The sequence below is a fragment of the Oryctolagus cuniculus genome, chromosome 1 (genome assembly GCF_051225735.1).
Source record: "Oryctolagus cuniculus isolate XC-2025 breed Fujian yellow rabbit chromosome 1, ASM5122573v1, whole genome shotgun sequence".
NCBI classification, from domain to species: Eukaryota; Metazoa; Chordata; class Mammalia; order Lagomorpha; family Leporidae; genus Oryctolagus; species Oryctolagus cuniculus.
The window spans coordinates 228,722,198-228,744,995 of NC_142867.1; the positions used below are offsets into that span (position 1 = coordinate 228,722,198).

At 42.8% G+C, this 22,798-nt stretch overlaps 1 protein-coding gene across 6 annotated transcripts in view; it reads right to left on the bottom strand.

Annotated features, from left to right (window-relative positions):
• Window positions 1–22,798, bottom strand: part of NR6A1 (nuclear receptor subfamily 6 group A member 1) — a 260,240-nt gene that overhangs the window by 69,438 nt on the left and 168,004 nt on the right. For 2 of the 6 annotated variants that reach the window (XM_089302482.1, XM_008273333.5), the window contains exon 1: window positions 2,235–2,413. The exons of the other annotated variants lie outside the window; for them this stretch is intronic. In XM_089302482.1, the coding sequence (XP_089158608.1) occupies window positions 2,235–2,250 (16 nt within the window). In that variant the 5' untranslated portion in view covers window positions 2,251–2,413. Of the gene's footprint in view, window positions 1–2,234; window positions 2,414–22,798 lie in introns of those variants that run through there. 6 annotated transcript variants of the gene reach the window in all.

Consider the following 22,798-nt stretch of genomic DNA (forward strand, 5'->3'; position numbering starts at 1 on the left):
TGATTCATGTGACCAAGACCAAAATGATCACTCTCCAATTCAATACAGTATTAGCATGAGGACAAAAGGCATTTAAAAATCAATTTGGAATTATTTCTAGAGGGGGCTGCCTAATCTTTGCAAGTTGAGGGAGTGAGAATATTCTCAAATGTTGAAAGAACACTCAAGTTGTTTTTACTCCTTTTAAGGAGCAACCTAATTTTCACAGGGAATTCATTCAGTGGCATTGTTTTGGTTTTAGGTGTCTGTCCTGCCAGGCAGGGGCCATGCACAAGGGCTGCATCTATCTTGAAGTGTGCACAATGGCTTCTCTTGCGGCTCTCTCTGTTATTGATCCTTACAGATGCTCCAAAGCCCTTCCCCCACCTTTCTCCAGATCCCAACCCCCCATTCTGAAAGATAGCTTAAGAAATAAGACTTCCTGCCTAGCGACTGGCAGGCCTGAAAGACCAGATTGTAGACTCCACAGATCAGGCCTGCCACAGTGAAAGCTTGAATAGAGTTAACCCTCTGTGAACTAAAACAAAACATTTGTATGCCCAGCTGTGACAAAGGTTAATTTAAATGGACAAGGGCCCAATATCTAAAACCAGGCAACTTTTTTTTTTTTTTTTTTTTTTTACAGTAGCATTTTTACTGACCTCTTTTGTAAGCAGTTGATTTTGCTTTTAAGCTTCCAAGGACCTCCTTCTGCTGGTATAATTAATTTTGCTTTACTACAATTTGTATGTAAGATTCAGGTGAAAAATTTTAAATTTATGTCCTTATTTCATGAAAATTCCTGTTTTAGTAGAAAAATACTTAAATTAAAAATGAACTGGGGGAGACTTTTTTTTGCTAACCTGTTTCCTCTTTCAGAACTGGTGGCCTACCTAACACTAAGAGATTCAAGCTGGTTGAACAAAATATAAATCCTCCCAAGTTATCTCTTCCAAACTCACAAAACTACTGCTCTAGTACCTCTGTTCACCCCTAAACTCCTTTCCAAAAGATCCAAAGCCAATCTTATCACTAAAGCTTCTACTTTCTGGAAAAGCTGGTATATCAGGGATAGTTTAACAAAGAATTTCTGCACATATCAGGAAAAGCAAAAGATGAAAATAACAGGTCTTAAATGGACAATTTCTGCAAACTTTCTCACAACTTAAAATTGAGGTAATTAAAAGTGAGGTAATTTTGGCATATAAGGTGCTAGGAGACAACATAACCGGGAGAAGGAAAGTCATTGTTACTACAGAGAAGAATGCTATTCGAAGAGGCAGCCCCACTTTCCTGGTTTGTGCTTCCCCAGAGTGAGAATGAAACTGCAAAGCTGCCCATGGCAGATGTTAGCCATGCTGCCAAGGGGCTGGGAAGCTTTCCCAGGACTATTTCATAGGGTTAATGCCATTCCTAGAAATTTATCAACTGCTTCAAAGAGTCAGGAGCTCCTCTGGCTACAGCTCAGCAGCACTTCTGTAAAAAAGTCTTTATAACCTTGGACCCCAACTCTTGTATTTTATAAACACAGTGACTCTTTAATACTAGGATTCATCTTTTAGCTATTTCTTTCCTGGCTCAAATGATAAAGTTGGGGAATAATGTTGTTTCTATAATGTAGAAGTCTATTCCAAATAAACAAGTTAAAATAATCAGTCACATTATTGATTACACATACACACAGAAAATTTACTCATTTAAAAGACAATGTACTTAAAAGTTAGCAATGGCTTAGCCTTATACCCCAACTGTAAAATATGTTAAGTTCCTCCAGAGAGTATAAAGCTGCCTTATCAATGGCCTCATGACCCCAATTCTATCTATAATTAACAGTAGTAATTAAGGTTTTTGGTAGATGATGAACTGTATAAAGCAATTTAAAATAGAAACAAATTTTGTCAAGAAGTAAACAATTTTTAAATATAAATTTTACAATGTTCTGAAATGTAAAATAAAGTTTAAAAATTTTTAAATCACTGTAAAATTTAAATTCATTCCCCTCCCTTTTAAAAACATCAACCACAGCAATCAATTCAGTACAGTTCTCCCTTGCTTCTTTTCTCTCTTCTAAAGCATTTACAGCCAGTTACTACATATGTGAAAACTTGTTGGCTGAATTTTACCAAGACACAAAAAAAATCAGTTGTCGGTGAACTGCCTCCCTTCTCCTCAAAGCTATTATTTACTCTAAATCTTCAAAGAACATTTCTAAACCTTCGATTGGAGCCCCAGATTTAAATAACCAGTTCTCTCACCTTCCCATGTCTCCATTTCATGCTTCTCCGAGTCTGATGAGAAGCGCTATTGCAGCCATGAAGAAACAGAGATTACAGGACAAGTCCAGCTTGATGACCACCCTTCCGACACTTGGTCAATTTCTCTCTCTAAGCCTGGACTACGACTACGACAGTCATCCTAACAGGTCAGTTTACAAGCCAGTCATGTGATTACAAAGTTCAGGCTCTAAGGTCACAACGTGTATGGAGTTCGTTTATTACCAAAGGTTATCTAAGTGGAACTGATAGACTTATTTTCTTTAGTTAACAATACTGCCTAGCACATCTCTCTGAAAACTACTAAGGGAACATTTAAGGGAATTATTTCTACAGTTTTCAAACTGATATTTTAAAAGGCAGCATTTTAGAGGAACTTAATTTAAAAATGTTCTTAATATGTGAGGTTTGCTCCTGTTTTTTCAAGAGTTATTTTATACTATATTCTTTTATGTTATGGATTAGAAAATTTAGAACTAAAATCTTTAACCCAAGGAAAAAGCAAAACAAACTCTGTTAAGCATGTGGGGTCTTGGGGGGGGGGGGGGCATGAGAGTGGAATTCCCTGCTTTTTGTCATTATAATAAACAATGACAAGGCAAATTCTTTTGAGAAAATTAAAACATGGGGTTATGAGTTATTCATAGGCTTACTTCAGCCCTTCATTTCCAAGCTCTGTACATATATACTAGTTTGAAACAATGTGGAGAAAGGAAACTAGGTTTGCAAAATCCTTTTAGACAACAAAAGTCAGAAATTTCAAATCCTGCCCCTACCCAGAAGCTTACATCTTCAAAGTAAACTTCTTGATATAGCTTCCTTGATTTGTGAACCATATCAGCAAAACAAAGCAGTGTGTTTAACACCAGGTATGCACATACATACACCTTGCCAGCTGCAAAGGCTGACAAATCTGAGTCATATGTCATTCAGCAATCCATTCCGATATCAGAATACAATAAAAGGGCAAATTTCAGAGAAGGTAGCAGGGTTCAAAGACAGACTGATTCCTGAAGATAACTGATTTTTTTTTCTATGCAAAATGTTTCATTCCATAAAATCTCCTTTGTCTCTAGCTTAGTACTGGAAAGAATTTAAAAAGCCCAGTTATACTTTTAAAGCAATATTCCAGAAAAAATAAGATCCTTTTTGGAGCTGGAGTAGAATGTTTCATTTGGCAGCCATGTAACTGAATTGCAAATATTGCTACTAAATAGAGACCATTAGGGCCACCTTACAAGTAGGACCTAAACAGAAAATGACTAATTACTTAGAAAAGGAGAAAAGCTTATGTGTCTGTCTAAAATAAATGCTCTACTACTGCCACCACATACCTTACCCCAACACAAACACAAATACAATGACCAGTTTTTCCATCCCAACCTAGAGAAGAAATTAAGCTTCTTCCTAGTCTCTAGCTCTTAAATAATTTTAGTACAGTGACTATACATAGAATGGGGGTGGGTACTGAAGGGCAAGGTCCACCCACTAAGAAGCTATTCAACTGGAAATACTTACTTTCAAAGGGCAGCTCTGTCTCCCTGAAGGATACGGATTTATCAGACTCAGTACCTGCACACAACAGAGTTGCAGTAATGCCTCTGTGCTTTATTCCACCAACCTCTGGATGCAAAGATGAAACAGACCAGGAGCTATTAGTTTGGCTCTTCATATCAAGATGGAAGCAGATACCTTGATTTTCAAGGTTAGGTATTACTAGTAATTCTTGATGCACTCATAAGCCTCAGAACAGAAGGTTTTTTTGACAGGCAGCGTTAGACAGTGAGAGAGAGAGAGACAAAGAGAAAGGTCTTCCTTCCGTTGGTTCACCCCCGAAATGGCCGCTATGGCCAGGAGCCAGGTGCATCCTCCTGGTCTCCCATGCAGGTGCAGGGCCCAAGCACTTGGGCCATCCTCCACTGCTTTCCTGGGCCACAGCAGAGACCTGGACTGGAAGGGCAACCAGAACAGAATCCAGCGTCCCAACCAGGACTAGAACCCGGGGAGCCAGTGCCGCTAGCCAAGTGAGCCGCAGCACTGGCCCAGAACAAATCTTTAACATCGTTTAACAACATAGTCTTATCTTCAAATACAGAGCAATATTTCTTCAGCATTTTTGTTTATTATTTATTTTTAAGATTTATTTATTTATTTGAAAGCAGAGTTACAGAGAAGCAGAGAAAGGGAGAGGCAGAGAGGCAGAGAGAGAGGCAGAGAGAGAGAGAGAGAGAGAGAGAGAAAGAAAAAAGAGAGGTCGGTCTTCTATCTGCGGGTTCACTCCCCAAATGGCCCCATAGGCTAGAGCCGGGCCGATCAGAAGCCAGGAGCCAGGAACTTCCTCCAGGTCTCCCATGCCAGTGCAGGAGCCCAAAGACCTGAGCTATCTTCTACTGCTTTCCCAGACCACAGCAGAGAACTGGATCAGAAGTGGAGCAGCCAGGACTCGAACTAGTGCCCATATGAGATGATGGCACTGCAGGAGGTAGCTTTTACCTGCTATGCTAGCACCTTCAGTTATTTTTTAAAACTTATTTTTTATTTATCTGAAAGGTTGAATGACAGAGAGAGAGACAGAGAGAGAGAGAGAGATATCTTCCATCCACCAGTTCACTCCCTAAATGGATGTAATGGCTAGGATCAGGCCAGGCTGAAGCCAGAAGCCAGGAACTCCATCTGGGTCTCCCATGTGGGTGGCAGGAGTCCAAACACTGGGCTATTTTTTGCTGCTTTCCCAGGAGCATTAGCAGTGACAGCAGTGATGCCGGACTGAAAGCGGAACAGCCGGGATTTGAGTTGGTTCTCATATGGGAAGCTGGTGGCACCCTGACCTGCTGTGCCAAAATGATAGCCCCCAGCACTCTCAGTTTTCTGAGAACCTTTGATAGGCTTTACTGGGAGGAAGGTAGAAGAGAAGGCGAATATGCAACTTCCATTGTCTATGTGAATGTAAAAGGAAAATTCTAAATCTTAACCAGGGCACTCAGTAAGTGTGTAAAAAAAAAAAAATCATTTAGAAAGATTAAAAGGAATCTTGGAATTTACAAGTAAGAAGGGGAATAAAGAAACTTAGCAATCAGTAACATTTTCTACTTGTTATGAGCTTCATAATGTAGAGAAGAGCAGATGTACAAAATTCTACATCCAATCATATGCAGCATTTGCATACTGTATATCTGAGTCCAAATGATGAATGGAAGAACCCTGGTTAACCAGCAAGACTCTGATTCCACTTAAACTTTTTTAATTTTGAAAAATTAATTTGTTTGAGAGGGAGAGTGAGAGATTGAGAGCACATACTCCCTCCACAGTTTGATGCCCCATATTGGGCCAAGTCAAAGCAGAGCAGGGAACTTAATCCGGGTCTCCAGTGTGGGTGGCAGGAACTCAATTACTTGGTCATCTCTGCTACCTTCCAAAGGCCAGAGTCAAGAGTCAGAGACAGTTATCATACCCAGAAACCCTGATATGGGACATGAGCATCTTAACCACTAGACTATATAACTGCTCCAACTTGGACTTCAAAGATGGAGAAACTGGGGTTCAAAAAAGAGGCAAGAGTTATTAAGGCCAATGATAAGAAACCCAAATACCCCAGTCCTTCATTTATTTCTTTATGCCACATTTCTTCAGGGACAGAATAAAGTAAAGCTTCTTTATTTTTTAAAAGTTTGTTTCTATTTATTTGAAAGAGTGACAGCGAGAGGGCAGGGAGAGAAAGAGATCTTCCATTTGCTGGTTCACTCCCCAAATGCCTGCAACAGCCAGGGCTGAGCCAGGATGAAGCTAGAAGCCCAGAATTCCATCTGAGTCTCCCAAATAGGAGGCAAGGACCTAAGTATCTGAGCCATCATCCGCTGCCTCCCAGGATGCATTAACAAGAAACTGGATTGGAAAGGGAGTAACCAAAACTCAAACTGGCACTCCAATTCAGGATCTGAGCATCCCAGTCACCTAAGCCTCTTTTTAAATGTTCTACTTGACACCATTTCCCATATGTTTGTTTATTCAAATTCCAGATTTCCAGGAGGACTGTAAATTTTGATGCTGAAGGGGGTATCAACATGCAACCTAAGTTTAGTCTTTTGATGTAAAACAAAAGATAGTAATTCTAGTAACCACACAGTAATCAGAATCATTTCAGCTTTATTATTGCTTGAAAGATTTATTTATTTGAAAGGCAGAGTTGAGAGAGAGAGACAGACAGACAGACACATCTTCCACCTACTGGTTTACTTACCAGATGGCCGCAATGGACAGAACTCGGCCAGGATGAATTAAGGAGCTTTATCTACTTCTCCCGTGTGGGTGCAGGAGCTCAAAGACTTGGGCTATCTTCAGTAGCTTTTCCAGGCACATTAGCAGGGCACAGGATTAGAAATGGAGCAGCCAGGACAAAAACCAGCACCCATATGGAACACTGGCATTTCAGGTGGCAGCTTAACTCCCTACTCCACAATGTAGCCCTATTTGCATTTATAAAATTTTTAATGAAAGCCTGAGGCAAAGTAAAAGCCATATGACCACTCTCATGGAGGGGAGCCTCTCCATTTTAGAAAATCAGAAATATTCATGGGGCTGGCACTGAGGCACAGGGGACTAAACCACTGTTTGTGATGCTGGCAGCCCTTATTGGAGTTCTGGCTACCCCACTTCTGATCCATCTCCCTGCTAATGCACCCAGGAAAGCAGCAAAAGATGACCCCATTATTTGGGCCCCTGCTACTCACATGGGAGTTCCAGGCTCCTGGCTTTGACTGAACCAGTCCCAGTTGGAACAGCCATTCAGGAAATGAACCAGCAGATGGAAGGTTCTTTGCCTCTCTCTCTTACTCTGCCTTTCAAATAAACAAATAAATAAATCTTTTTTAACATAAGAAATATGCAGAAAATGGTTTTAACACATATGTCTATGTTTTTTGAGAGACAGAGACAGACATACAGAGAATTCCTATCCTCGCGTTTATTTCTCAAATGCCCACCAATGGCTGAGACTAGGACTGGGCCAGGCTGAAGCCAGGAGCTGGAAATTCAATTCAGATCTCCCACATGGGTGGCAGGGACTTGAACCATCACCTCCTGCCTCCCAAGTTCTGCATATGCAGGAAGCTAGAATTAGTAGTCAGAGCTGGGATTTGAACCCAGGTACTCTGATGTGCAACGCAGATGACCTAACAGGTGTCTTAACTACTGGGTCAAACACCCCAGAAAATGTTTCAAATTCCTTTTTAACCTTGCAAACATTAAAACAAAAACAAAACACAAGAGCCCAAGGTCTTCTGTTGTCATCTGTCAGATCGTCAGATTATCGACACAGATATTCCCTTTGGCAAGGAGAGAGTCAATTAAAGAAGAATAATGAAATCACAGTCAGATGAAGTTCATACCATCCAGGACTAACAGACTAACCTATTGAGTATAGAAAAAGATCAGGAGCAAAAAGAATACACTAAGATATTGCTTCCAGGTATACCTTCTGCTCCTGGAGTTGGAAAGAATTCATAGTTCAGAAAAAACCTCAAAGTTGGAAACTAAAATAAAATACTCCACAAACTGCAGTTTTTCCATCCAATTCTACAAACACTCATTCATGTGGGCTCTATGCTGCCATAGATGTGACACAAATGTTCTATGTTCCCTGCCTAGAGGTGTTCATCATCTGCTGACCTCTCCAGCCTCATTTCCACCACTCTACACTCACCGACTTGTAAAGCAAATACAGTAAGTAGGTAAGTGACAATATGATGATGTCATAGCAGAAGCAGGAAAAAAGGCGTTAGAGTAAGGAAACAATTCATTAGATTATGGGACCGCAAAGAACACATTACATTTGAGTTGAATAGTGGAGTACCGTAAGTACTCAAATAGGAAAGGTATTTCAGGACCAGAGGAATCAACTGAAGGGAAGATCTTGGAAGACTCTGGAATGTCAGTGCTATGAAGTCAGGATTTAATCTGAAGAACAGCAGCATGATTCGCTGTGGAAGAAAAGACTCTAGGGCATGCTTTAAGAACAGCCCAGGGCCGGCGACGCAGCTCACTAGGCTAATCCTCCGCCTAGCGGCGTCAGCACACCGGGTTCTAGTCCCAGTCGGGGCACCGGATTCTGTCCCGGTTGCCCCTCTTCCAGATGGCCCAAGTCCTTGGGCCCTGCACCCCATGGGAGACCAGGAGAGGCACCTGGCTCCTGCCTTCGGATCAGTGCGGTGTGCCGGCCGCGGCGGCCATTGGAGGGTGAACCAACTGCAAAGGAAGACCTTTCTCTCTGTCTCTCACTGTCCACTCTGTCTCAAAAAAAAAAAAAAAAAAAAACAGCCCAAAGGGCAGCATCATGGTACAGTGCGGTGAGCCTACAATGACAGAATACCACACTGGAGCGTGGGCAGAGATGCAGATGGAGCTCCAGACTCCTGGCTTTGTCCTGGCCCCGCCCCAGCTGTTGTAGCCACTTGGGGAGTGGATCAGTCAACAGAGATCTCTTTCTCTCTCGGTATCTTTCTCTCCCACTGTCACTCTGCCTTTCAAATAAATTTAAAAAAATCTTTTTTTTAGGAATAGCCTCAAATATAACAACCAGATGCAATGTGTGCACTTTGCTTGGATTCTGACTTGAACACATCAACTGTAAAAAGCCATTTTTTAAGACAATCAAGGAAATTTAAACATGGGTAAAGGAACTAACTAGGTGAGTTTCTCACCTGCAAAATGAGCATGCTTCACTTGTCTATCCATCTACTTGACCTAGAGGAAAAGGCTTCTGCCTACAAGGAACTCAGCTCTGTGTGAGGACTCAGAGGAAAGGCTCCCCCTACTCCTCTGACTGCGGCATGACCTCACCGAGCCAGTCAATGCTGCCTGGCACCTCTGATCCAAAAAGCCCCCCCTTCCAAGGCCCTTTACAGTCCAGTTGACTTCCCTGGTTCACTTCCCACCATTCCAGTCATACAGACCCACATAAAGTGTCACTACGCTAAGCTATTCCATCTTCCCGGAATAACTTTTCTCACTACTTCTTTATAGCTTGCACTCCCATTTACTGAACTTTCCAGACTCAATTTAAATATCGCCTCCTCTGGGAAATATTGTAAGATTCCATTCTCCCAACCCTCAAATCACACAGAGTCAAATTATACCCTCCTTCTATGCTGCCTGTATCCCTAAAATATACCATGCCAATACATCTCATTAGTACTTTTATTTTTACAGTTCTAAAAATAGAACTGCAGATTTACTTAATCTGAGGTTACCTGAAAGAATCAAGCCTTGGTAAATCCAGGGTCTAGTCTTGAGTTTAACATATAGCAGGATTCATAATACGTTAAAGCAACTAGAAGGTCTGGTTATGTGTGCTGTGTGGGTGGGTAGAGGTCTTTCATTAAACTTCTAATTTTTTTTTAAAGATTGGGACTTTTTCCAAAAGAAGAAATTTTATTTATTTATTTATTTGAAAGGCAGAACCACAGAGGTTGGAGGAAGAGAGCATCTATCCATTGGTTCACTCTCCAAATGGTCACTATGGCCACGGCTGGGCCTGTCCAAAGCCAGGAGCCTGGAACTCCATCTGGATCTTCCACACGGGTGGCAGGGGCAAGAGTACTTGTGCCACCTTCCACTGCCTTCCCAGGTGCATTAACCAGGAAGTGGACCAGAGGTAGAAAGCTGGGACACAAACTGGTGCTCTGATATAAAATGCTGGCATCATGGGTGGCAGACTGACCTGCTATGCCAGCTCCATCTTTTAAAAATTTTTTTTAAATTATTTTTTATTAATTTGACAGGCAAAAGGGCAGAGAGAGCTTCTATTTGCTGGTTCACTCTTCCAATGTCTGCAACAACTCGGGCTGCGCCAGGCTGAAGCCAGGAACCAGAGGCTCCAACAGGCCTACATAAATTGCAGGAACTCAGGTACCTAAGCCACCATCAACTGCTTTTCCAAGAACATCAGTAGGGAGCTATATCCGAAGTGCAGTAGTGAGGCTAGCTTTGTGGTGTTGCAGGTTAAGCTGACGCCTGCAATGCTAGCATCCCCTATGGGCGCTAGTTTGTGTCCCAGCAGCTCCACTTTTGATTCAGCTCTTGGCTAATGGTCTGGGAAAAGTAGCAGAGGAAGGCCTAAGTGTTTGGGCCCCTGCACCCATGTAGGAGACCGGGCTGAAGCTCCTGGCTTCAGCCTGGCCTAGCCATGGCTGTTTGCGGCCATCTGGAGAGTGAACCGGTAGGATGGAAGATCTCTCCTTCTCTCTCTCTCTCTCTCTCTCTCTCTCTCTGTGACTTTCAAATAAATAAATAAATCTTAAAAAAAAAAAAAAGAAAAAAAGAAAAAGAAAGAAGTGAGTAATGTGGCAATCTTATAAGGGAAGTGGATGTCCCAAGCAGCAGATTAACTAGCTGCACTCCAACACCCACCCCTACCGTGATACTTGACCCAAAAGTGTTCAGTGATTATCTGCTGACTGAAGGAGGAAAAGTAAAGAGTTGCTTCAGAAAACAGGAACATGGGAAAGGGAAAGAAAATTCTTCAGGGATACAAATATTCACAAAAAGATTGCCCCAGGTCATCCCTTCAAAGCCAAAACCAGTTTTCCCAGCCCCAATTCCAACTCCAACATACCCCACACAAGAGCACTTAGCTAACTGAGGGACGGGGACAATAAATCTGAAAGCCAACAGGACCAGTTGCAAACCGGCAAGGTGACAATCCTATCTGCAGCAGCTCATCCTTCCCACTCTGCCAGAGACTGAACCTGACTCTCCAGCGTGCGCACAAGAAAAAGAAAAGGCCACTCTTCTCTGGGACAGAACCTCACTCCAGCTGATAAAAAGACTGATTTTTTAAAAATTTATTTTATTTGAGAGGACAGTCACAGAAAGAGGGAGATAGAGAGAAAGGTCTTCCATCTGCTGGTTCACTCCCCAATAGGCCTGAAGAGCAGCAGTTGGGCTGATCCAAAGCCAGGAGCCAGGAGCTTCTTCCAGGTCTCCCCACGCAGATGCAGGGACCCAAGCACTTGGACCATCTTCTACTGCTTTCCCAGGCCATAGCAGAGAGCTGGACCGGAAGAGGAGCAGCCGGGACACGAACTGGTGCCCACATGGGATGCTGGTGCACAGGCAGAAGCTGAGTTTACTACACCACAGCGCCGGCCAGAAAAGGATTGATTTTTATCAAACAGGACATAACACACACAGTCCCAATCTGAGTCAACTACACAAAGCAACTGAGCCCTATCTGGGGTTCTGAGTCACAGACCACTGCTCTGAGCCTCAGATCCAGATACCTGACTGACTGCCTCCTGGACAACTCCACCTTGATGTAACTATCAGAAGCACCTCAGATATGTCCTGACATGTCTTCCCTTTAAACCTGCTTCTCTTTCTGGGCTCTCTTTTCAGTGACTGGCATCAACCACCCAAGTCAATAACACAGGAATGTTTCCCTGACTCCGTTCTCCTCTTTGACCTGACCTGCATTTAACCTATCATAAATCCTGTCTTTTCTACCACCTCAAAAGCTGCTGAATTAGCCACCTTAAAGAGGTATCGTTAACCAATGGTGGGACAATTAAGCGTCCTCTTTACAAAATTACAATGAACTAAAACAAAAATATTCAAATCTATCAGTTAATAATGACACTAAAAATTAATTTGTCAGGGCCAGTGTTATGGTGCAGCAGGGTAAATCACTTCTTGCAACACCAGCATCGGAGTGCAATTTTGAGGCCCAGCTGCTCCCCTTCCCACCTGACTTCTTTCTAACATACCTGAGAAGACAGTAGATGCTTGGGCCCTTGCCGCCCATGTAGGAGACTTGAGTGGAATTCCTGACTCCGGTTCTGATCTGGCCCAGCCCTGGCTGTTGCAGTCATTTGGGGAGTGAAGCAGCAGGTGGAAGATACCTCTCTCTCTGTTTCCTTCTTCCTCCCTTCCCCTCTCCCTCTCTGTCTCTTTCTTCCTCTTCCTCTCTGATGCTCTGCCTTTCAAAAAATGCATTTTAAAAAATTAATCTGTTGAGGCCGGCACTGTGGCGCAGCAGGTAAAGCTGCTGCCTGCAGTGCCAGCATCCCATACAGGCACTGGTTTGAGTTCTGGCTACCCACTTCAGATCCAGCTCTCTGCTATGATCTGGGAAAGCAGTGGAAGATGGCCCAAGTCCTTGGACCCCTGCACCCACGTGGGAACCTGGAAGAAGCTCCTGGCTCCTGGCTTTGGATTGGAGCTCTGGCGGTTGCAGCCCACTGGGGAGTGAACCAGAGGATGGAAGACCTCTCTCTCTCTCTGCCTCTCTGTGTAACTCTTTCAAATAAATAAATAAATCTTTAAAAAATTAATCTGTCACCATTGAAGGATGCTGGGGAAACAATATATCATTCTTTTTTTTTTTTTAATTTTTGACAGGCAGAGTGGACAGTGAGAGAGAGAGACAGAGAGAAAGGTCTTCCTTTTTGCCCTTGGTTCACCCTCCAATGGCCACAGCGGCCGGCGCGCTGCAGCCGGTGGTGCATCGCGCTGATCCGAAGCCAGGAGCCAGGTGCTTTTCCTGGTCTCCCATGCGGGTGCAGGGCCCAAGCACTTGGGCCATCCTCCACTGCACTCCCTGGCCACAGCAGAGAGCTGGCCTGGAAGAGGGGCAACCGGGACAGAATCCAGCACCCTGACCAGGACTAGAACCTGGTGTGCCGGCGCCGCAAGGCGGAGGATTAGCCTATTGAGCCACAGCGCCGGCCGACAATATATCATTCTTAAGATTATTAAATAAAGGGAAAGACTATTTATCCTGCTTTTTCTAGATGAATTATATCACAGGGTAATTAATAGTTAAGAAAAAATTTATCTTTAAAGAAGCAACCAGCTATTATTTTTTATATTTATATAAATATAAATATATTTATAAATATATTAAGAACTACTAGAATCAGAATATAACTATATGAAATAACACATACTAGATACTGATCAACAACTGCTAACATTACAAAAAGAACAAGACAACTTTTTTTTTTTTAAGATTTATTTGTTTATATGAGAGGCAGAGTTAGAGAGAGAGAGGCAGAGACAGAGAGAGAGGTCTTCCACCCGCATGGCGGCAATAGTTGGAGTTGGGCTGATCTGAGGCCAGGAGATTCTTCTGGGTCTCCCACATGGCTGCAGGTGCCCAAACACATGGGGCATCTTCCACTGATTTCCTAGATCATTAGAAGAGAGCTGGATTAGAATCGAGCAGCCATAGGCCGGTGCCGTGGCTCACTAGGCTAATCCTCCGCCTTGCGGTGCCGGCACACCGGGTTCTAGTCCCAGTCGGGGCACCAGATTCTGTCCCGGTTGCCCCTCTTCCAGGCCAGCTCTCTGCTGTGGCCAGGGAGTGCAGTGGAGGATGGCCCAAGTACTTGGGCCCTGCACCCAATGGGAGACCAGGATAAGTACCTGGCTCCTGCCATGGGATCAGTGCGGTGCACCAGCTGCAGCACGCCAGCCGCGGCGGCCATTGGAAGGTGAACCAAGGGCAAAAAGGAAGACCTTTCTCTCTGTCTCTCTCTCTCTCACTGTCCACTCTGCCTGTCCAAAAAAAAAAAAAAAAAGGTAGAGCAGCCAGGACTCTAACCAGTGACCATATGGAATTCTGGCACTGCAGGGAGCCTTAACCTACTATGCTACAGTGCTGGCCCCTCACAACAGACAGATATATTCTAATGGTGAATCCAAAGATGATCAAGTCTCTAGAGCCATTTACTAAATCAAGGAATTATAAACTTTAGAGGAACACATTTCTTCTACGTCATAAATATAAAATCAGCTGTGGCAAATTCAACATGACAAACTACCTAATCTATTTAACTAGAAAGGGAAAAAAAATATGAGAGAGGAAATTTATAGATAAAAACTCTTTCAGAGATATATAATGGATCAATGTAAGATACCTAAGATTTGCTTCAAAATATTATGGAAGGAGGGCAGACATTGTGATGTGGGCAGTTAAGCCCCACCTTGGGATGCCCAGTTTAAGACCCAGTATTCCAGGCTTCTGATGCAGCTTTCTGCCAGTGCACCTGGGAGGCAGTGGATGATGGCCCAAGTATTTGGGTTAGTACTTGGTTTACTACCACCCAAGTAGGAGACCTAGATGGAGTTCCTGGCTCCTGGCTTCAGCTTGACCCAGCTTGGCTGTTGAAGGCATCTGGGGAATGAACCAGCAGATGGAAGATATCTACTTCTCCCTCTGTCACTCTGCCTTTCAAATAAATAAATAAATCTTTAGGGGAAAAATAATATGACAGGGAAGGAAGTGGGCAAAACAGATTAACTACTGGATGATGGCTGTTTAAGTTGTGTACATGGTTTCATTATAGCACTTAATGTGTACAGTACTTAATATGAAATATTTCTCATTTGTTACATAAAAAGTAAAAGAAATCCTTCTGAATCCATCTATTTGTTTCCATTTCTGCTCTTACAGTCTTGGCAACTACTATCTCCCATCTGGCTTACTTTAAGAGCTTTCTTATAGGTATGTCTTGTTAGTTCCCATTTTTTCCCACTGTTCTTTCCTTCATACTGCTCCTCTTTCCCTACCTAATTCTCTACCCTGGCTGGATTTTAAAACTAAAATAAAACCTTGGCCCCCTACTTAAAATTTTCCACTACCATCAGTAAAAAAGCACCTTCCCAAACTCCCAAAAGCATTCCTGACTGAGCCCTTACCTGGTTCACACTCCTAGCGCTCCAAACAGGGCCATCTGCAGCTTCCCAAATGAGCCTTTGCGTGCTCTGTTCCTTCTGCCTGACCAGTTTCCATGAATTATTTAGTTCTCAGTCACTTCAGGCATTGCATCCTAGAAATATTCCCCAATTCTTCCCAGCCCTAAAGATTTCAATCCAATGAATTTCCAGTTTCATCCCATTGTGTGCTTACTTGCCCATGGGTCTGTGAGTATTCCAAGAGTAGGAGACCAGGTCTGATTCAACTCTGATTTCCTGGTATCCACCATGGATGGTGCTAACGGGTACTTGATTCATGTTTGATGAATTAAAAAAAAATAACAACTCGGATTCTAAGACATCTGTAATTCTACAGAAACAACTAAAATAAGAGGTAGCCTGGAATTCCATGCTTTTGAACCACCTTTACAGCATGGACTAGTTTTGTAAACCTGAGCCCAGCACTTCAATTATCTCACCTCAGGTTACCCATCTAATAAAAGGAAACAGTTACTCCCCAGGGCTACTGATTAAATAAGTACACAGCATAAAGTATCTACAAGTAACTTTAAGAATATATCCATGCACTACACTCATATGTTAGTGAATTCAGTAAATTCCAAGACCACCGGGATCATACCCACACTATCCCAATAGCAGGGTCTTAACCCAAAAGTTTTGGGCATCTTATTATCGATAGAGTCATCCTACCACTTCTCGGTAAGCTGAGGGAAGGGAACACTGCTTTCCTGCTCCTTCCCAGAACCTACTGCCTCTACTGAATCCTGAAATACAAGGAATTTCTGTATTATCCAACTCAGGGCTTTGGAACTCACTTTTGCCTGCTTGACCTTTAAACATGTTGAGTAAAGGGAACAGAGACCTCAGAGATTAAGTTACATACTCCAGTCCAGGGGACAGCAAACTTGGTCAACCTGGAGTTGGAACTCAGTCCCAATATTTTCATAAACAAGACTATTTCTTTTCTTTTAAAGGAAGTAAGCAAGTCACTGGTTAAATCTGATTCAGATTTTGAATCCTGCAAATTTACTAACTATGTGATGTTAGGTAAATTGCGTAACTTCTGTCTCAATTTCCTCATCTGTAAAATATGTTGTTTGCATTACCTTAGAGCCTCTGTAAGAATTGAAAGAGATAATCTAATGAAAAATATTCAATACAATGCACAGTAAATTCTCAATAAACATAGTTAACATTATTTAGACTGATATTTCTTTTCTTGTAAAACAATGTGTTCAGTAGGAAAAATAAACAACAGAAAACAAAAATATAAGAAAAAACACTTTTAATCCCATTATCTAGAAAGAATTTATAGTAACACTAGTTATATTTTGGTATACTTATTGCCATCTTTTTTTTTTCCTGGATACGTATATGAGTGCCCACTTCACATGTTAAATTTCTCATTAAACATTTTTGTGGAGACCATGAGGCGGCACCCCAGGCACATGGTTAATCTTACTGATGGCAGCAGCTGACTCAGGACGCTATCTGGCCTGAGAGTGGAGAACAGGTAATTCATAAGCAGTTTGAAAAAGAACTGAGTAACAACAACAACAGCAAAGACCCTCGCTATTCTGTGGGGGATAGGGCTGGGGAAGGATTAATGAGATATTTCAGAGACCAATACAAAACTGAGGGGATAGGTGCTTTTGGCTTCAAATAACTTTTCATTCTCAATCTCTGGTTAGAGTACTATTTTGAAATATCACCAGGAAGTATTTTCTTCCTAAGTTATTCAACAGTTTAGCCTTCATCTAAACTCCCTGCATGCAGGGAGGGGTACGGACAGTGGGTTTTGCAGTTACATATGCTCGGGGTCCCTCAGTGAGAAACAGTGAGCTGCTTTATTTCTCTAAGCCTCACCTCCCCTACCAAAAAAAAAAAAAAAAAAAAAGACTGAAATCAGGCCAGTTTGGTTGAGAATGTATGTAAAATTTTTATCACATTCCTAAGTATCCAGAATGAGCCCAGCAAACATAGCAACAGTTATTATTTTCCTTTTTTTTAAAGATGTATTTTATTTATTTGAAAGACAGAGTTACAGAGAGAGGTAGAGACAGAGAGAGAGGTCTTCCATCCGCTAGTTCACTCGCCAGTTGGCCGCAGCAGCAAGAGCTGCGCTGATCCGAAGCCAGGAGCTAAGAGCTTCTTCTAGGTCTCCCATGTGGGTGCAGGGGCCCAAGGACTGGAGCCATCTTATACTGCTTTCCCAGGCCGTAGCAGAGCCGGATTGGAAGAGGAGCAGCTGGGACTAGAACTGGTACCCACATGGGATGCCGGTGCTTCAGGCCAGGGCGTTAACCCACTGCGCCACAGCACGGGTCCCAACAGTTATTATTTTTCTAACTCCCAGGAAGTGAGTCAGGTTCTCTATCAGAATCTTTGTCCTTAAGCCTACTAGCAAGACAGAATACTTGCTCAGACATCTGTAGGGGAGAGGTCACACACAATAGCCATCAAAGATCCCTCTTCCTTCTTTGCTCTAGAACTAAAGACAAAGAATACAAACATCCATAGCAGGTCAACTTTAGGCAATCCCTATTCTGTGCCAGGAAGGGGTGGGTGGGTCAAGAGGAATGAGTCAGGATCCTATGTTGAGGAGCTGAAGCCAATGGGAGAGATGATGATATATTATCTTAGAAGAAGGGCAAAATACAAGCTGTGCTCAGAGACGTGTTTGTCTTAGCTGGGGGTGGGGGAGGAGCAGCTCACCACTACACTCTTAGTACCTATTATATATTTCATTATTTGATGAATTAATCACAAAGTCCAGAAAGGATTCTTGGAGGAAGTGATAGTTGAGCTTTGTAGCTATACTGCTCTGCTCTTTGTATTCCAGAGCCTCTTGTCTTCTGGTAAGGTTTCCAAATGAAGCTAAGCAATGAAATACAACTAAATGTCAAGAAAGGAGGTATTTCCACTGGTTACTTAAACCACTCCTTTCTTCCGCCTCTCACTTTCAGATTCCACCCAAGATAAATAAATGTAGATCTTCATTTGGAACAAACAGCATGATTTATACAGACCATCCATAGAACTCATCCTTAGTTTAGCTGTATGAGGACACTCCAATGTGGAAAGCAGAGAAAAGCAGTTCTAGGACTAAGCAGAGACCAACAACTTGCAGGAAATACTGAACTGAGATATGTCCAAACATCTCTGTAGTTTTTATTTTTATTTTTTTGTTTTTTGACAGGCAGAGTGGATAGTGAGGAAAGACAGGCAGAGAGAAAGGTCTTCTTTTGCCGTTGGTTCACCCTCCAATGGCCACTGCAGCCAGCACGCTGCGGCCGGCGCATCACGCTGATCTGAAGCCAGGAGCAAGGTGCTTCCTCCTGGTCTCCCATGTGAGTGCAGGGCCCAAGGACCTGGGCCACAGCAGAGAGCTGGACTGGAAGAGGGGCAACCAGGACAGAATCCTGCACCCCGACCGACCGGGACTAGAACCCGGTGTGCCAGCGCCACAGGCGGAGGATTAGTCTATGGAGCCACGGTGCCGGCCAATCTCTGCAGAATTTAAATGGTAATGCAGTCAAGTGAACAGAACAAGGATGTGGGCAAAGGGAGCTTACATCTGAGCATTATGCAAAGTAACCACACAGATATTCCTCTCTTCTGAGTTACCTATGTAGGTTAACAGATGGACGAATTGCAAATCTGAGAATTTGCCTGCCAAGAAATCATACCATTAAAAATTATCTAATGATAATTCTTTTACTATGAGGGAGAGGTAAACTCTCCTATATATCCTATCGCAGTCAATGTAAAGTAGAAATTTAGGGTTTGTGGAGTTGTCCCCCCTTTTTGTAGTATTATTCATCACACAATTATTATATAAAATGGTACAATATTCTGGGAGGTCACTTTTCCAGATACCTGTCCCTGGGAGGTCATTTTTGGTGTTGATTATTTTTAAATGTTTCTTTTAAACATTTATTTATTTATTTGAGAGGCAGAGTTACAAAAGAGAGAGAGGAGAGACACAGAGATCGTCCATCCACTGGTTCACTCCCCAAATGGCCACAACAACCAGGACTGGGCCAGGCTGAAGCCAGGAGCCAGGAACCAGAAGCTTCATCCAGGTCTCCCACATGGGTTCAGGGGCCCAAGGACTTCAGCCCCTCCTATTAATTACTAAAACCAAACCTTTTAAAAATTATGTATCAATTAGCTAGCAATTTCACATCTAGGCATGTACCTACAGAAATATTTATATAGGAATGAAAAATATTCATAAAAGAACTGTATGTAGTGGCAAAAAAATTTTTTAAACAATGGATCCCTCAAAAAAAAACTTTGCAATTCATAGAGGGGTGGTTGTAATAGCTCTAAATCTATGTAATACATAAGGATACTTCAAAATGTTTATGGAAAATGTTATTAAAAGGTAAGTTTCTGGGGCAGGTGCTGTGGCTTAGTGGGAAAGCCGCTGCCTGAGATGCCAGCACCCCACAGAGATGCTGGTTCATGTCCCAGAGGTTCCACGTGTGACCCAACTCCCTGCTGGTGGCCTAGGAGGGCAGCAGAAGATGGGCCCCTGCTTGGGCACCTACACCCACGCGGGATACCAGGTGAAGGTCCACCTCCTGGCTTTGGCCTGGCCCAGCCCTGGCCTTTGCAGTCATCTGGGGAATGAACCAGTGGATGGAAGACTTCTCTGTCTCTCCCTCACTCTCTCTCTCTGTAACTTTGCCTTTAAAATAAAGAAAATAAATAAAGAAAAAAGAATTTTTTTAAAGAGACAACTTCATATTATTGCAAAAAATATTTGAAATCCATGTACAGTCTTTTCATAATATGCATCTCATTAGCTTTTTGAAGATTCTTTGTATGAATGGGTTCAAATTTTTTTGCACCAAAATAAATGTACCTTTAATTCCATCTTTTCCAAATATTTCGAAGTACTCTCATATGTTACTTTACAAAGAATGAAGTGAGGTAAACTTTTAATGTATCAGCATATAAAGTAGTCTAGGATATATTGTTAATGCAAAAAAAAAGTTCAGTTTGGTTTCTTTTATGAATCTAAGTATACTTAGAAGTACAGAAAACTTTGTAAATATACTCCTGTACCTCTGGTCAAAATGGAGTAACAGGGATCATGTTTGGTCTCCTGATTGAGACAAGTATGGAACTGGACATAAAGTATGTAAAACAATGATTTTCAGGTACTGGATTTCAGAAGGCAAAGGACAGTGATTCCTGAGAAAGAAGAACAAACACACTAGCCCTGTGAACGTCTCTCCTAACTGCCTAGGAGTTTCCGGCTGGAGCACCCAAGGCAGGGCTCAGATAGAGTCCAACAATCTTTCAGAGTTCAGAATTTGGAGCTGGGAGGTCAGGAGGTCAGAGCAATTGCAAGTTGCCAGTCAGAGGGCCAGAAGGGAGAAGCCTTAAGAAGAGACAATGACTGAGGTCTGCAGAGGGTTAGTCTTCAAGTATTCAGCTAAGGACTGATTAGTGCATGTACAAAAGAAGACTACTGGAGCAGGCAATTGGCATAGGAAGCTGATCGGGACACCTGCGTGCTGTAGCACAGTCCCAGCTGCATTCCAGTGCCAACTTCCTGCTAGTGTACCCGCCAGGAGGCAGCAGGTCATACTCCACCTAGATGGGTTCATGTCACCCACAAGGGAGACAGATTGAGTCCACACTTGTGGCTTCAACCTGGCTCAGCCCCAGCTACTACAGGCATCTGGAGAGTGGAACACTGGATGGAAGAGCGCTCTCTTCTGTCTCTTTCAAACATGTAAACAAGAAACAAAAATTTATGAAAAGCAGAAACTCTCCAAAGCTGGGGAAAGAACCACCCAAAAGAAGCTGAGGGAACAATCTCTGGGGCTTATACAGGGCCAAGAATTTTTTCTGGTTCCTACTAGATAGAATTGAAAACTTTCAAGATCACAGGACTTATTTGCTGAAGAACCTGATTAAGCATTCACATATTCTCCACAACAACTGGCCCCAGGTATTCTTCTAAAAGTAATGAATGGCTTATCAGATTAGCTACTTGCCATATTTAATGCATAAATGATAGAATCGAAGATGGGCAGTGATGGTTTGTGGGAAGAAAGATGGATAAAGCTAGCAATAGCCAGAGGGACAAGTCCAACAGGTTGAAGAGAGCAGATCTTTTTTTTTTTTTTTTTAAGATTTTATTTATTTATTTATTTATTTGAGAGGCAGAGTTACAGACAAAGAAAAGGAGAGACAGAGAGAAAGGTCTTTCACCCACTGGTTCCCTCCACAGATGGCCACAACAGCCGGCTGGAGCTGAGCTGAAGCTAGGAGCAAGGAACGAGGAGTGAGAAGCCTCTTCCAGGTCTCTCTCATGGGTGCAGGGGCCCAAGGACTTGGGTCATCTTCCACTGCTTTCCCAGGCCATAGCAGAGAGCTGGATTGGAAGAGGAGCAGCTGGGACTTGAACTAGCGCCCTTATGGGATTCTGGTGCCACAGGCAGAGACTTGGTGGGCTACACCACTGTGCTGGCCCCAAGAGAGCAGATCTTAAAAATAAACTTTGACTCAGGCTATCTTGGCATAGACAAAATCCACCACTATAAGCAGAAATCCCCTTCTCAAATTAACATAAAAATAATTGCAAAGATAAGATCATCACAAACCCTCCTCAATCAACTGGCCACCACACTGAAATTTGGCTTTCTAGGATGCTTTTAGTCTTAACAACTCTGCCCCCAAACAGACCCTCCAAAACACTGTGTCTTCTTTGCAAGAGATAATCAACTTGCATTATCACAAGTTTTGCCAGTCTATTCCTGGAAAACAGCTTAGAAATTTTACTTGCCATCCTTTTAGTACTAATGATGTTAACTGTGTATTCAGAGCCTGGTTTGCACTTTTAATAGCCTTTAGTTAGTCCTGGTAAAGTTCATTTTCTGCACAAATAAGACACTTGAGCTGCACTAGATTCTCTGTTCAGATCAAGTTAATATAATATTGGACAGCCTGGATCCTGTATCAAGTGACTTTGAGAATTCTTGGATAAATACAGCATAAGAAGAACTGTTAACTTCCAGGTTAAGATATTAACATTAAAAACTACATACAGAATGCAGTTTCAGGGGCAGACTTTTGGTGCAGCAGGTTAAGACACCGCATGGGATGACCACATTCCATAATGGAGTGCCTGGTCCGAGTTCAGACTCCTCCACTTTGAATACAACTTCCTGCTAATGTGCATCCTGGGAGGTAGCAAACAAAAGATGGCCCAAGTACTTGGGTCCCTGCCAGCCATGCGGGAGACTCAGATTGAGTTCTGGTCTCCTTACTTTGGTGTGGCTCACTCCTGGCTATTATATTTGGGGAGTAAACCAGCGGATGCCTTTTGAATAAAATGAAAAATAATTTTTATTAAAAGAATAGTTCCATAATTATGATGCTGTTATTAAAAAGAGAAATTAATCAAAAGGCACTTACAATAAATGCTTAACTACAAGAGTCTCAATGATATGACTTAACAGACTGCTAAGAGGCCACTGAAGCAGGCATACATAGTTGGGGTCACAGACTTTTAAACCATGCCTGCTCATTTTGTAAGACTCAGTCTAGATTTTTTTCTTCTTCTTCTTCTTCTTCTTTTTTTTTTTTTTTTTTTTTTTGACAGCAGAGTGGACAGTGAGAGAGAGAGACAGAGAGAAAGGTCTTCCTTTTGCCGTTGCTTCACCCTCCAATGGCCACCGCGGCCGGCGCGCTGCAGCCGGCGCACCGCGCTGATCCGATGGCAGGAGCCAGGAGCCAGGTGCTTTTCCTGGTCTCCCATGGGGTGCAGGGCCCAAGCACCTGGGCCATCCTCCACTGCACTCCCTGGCCAC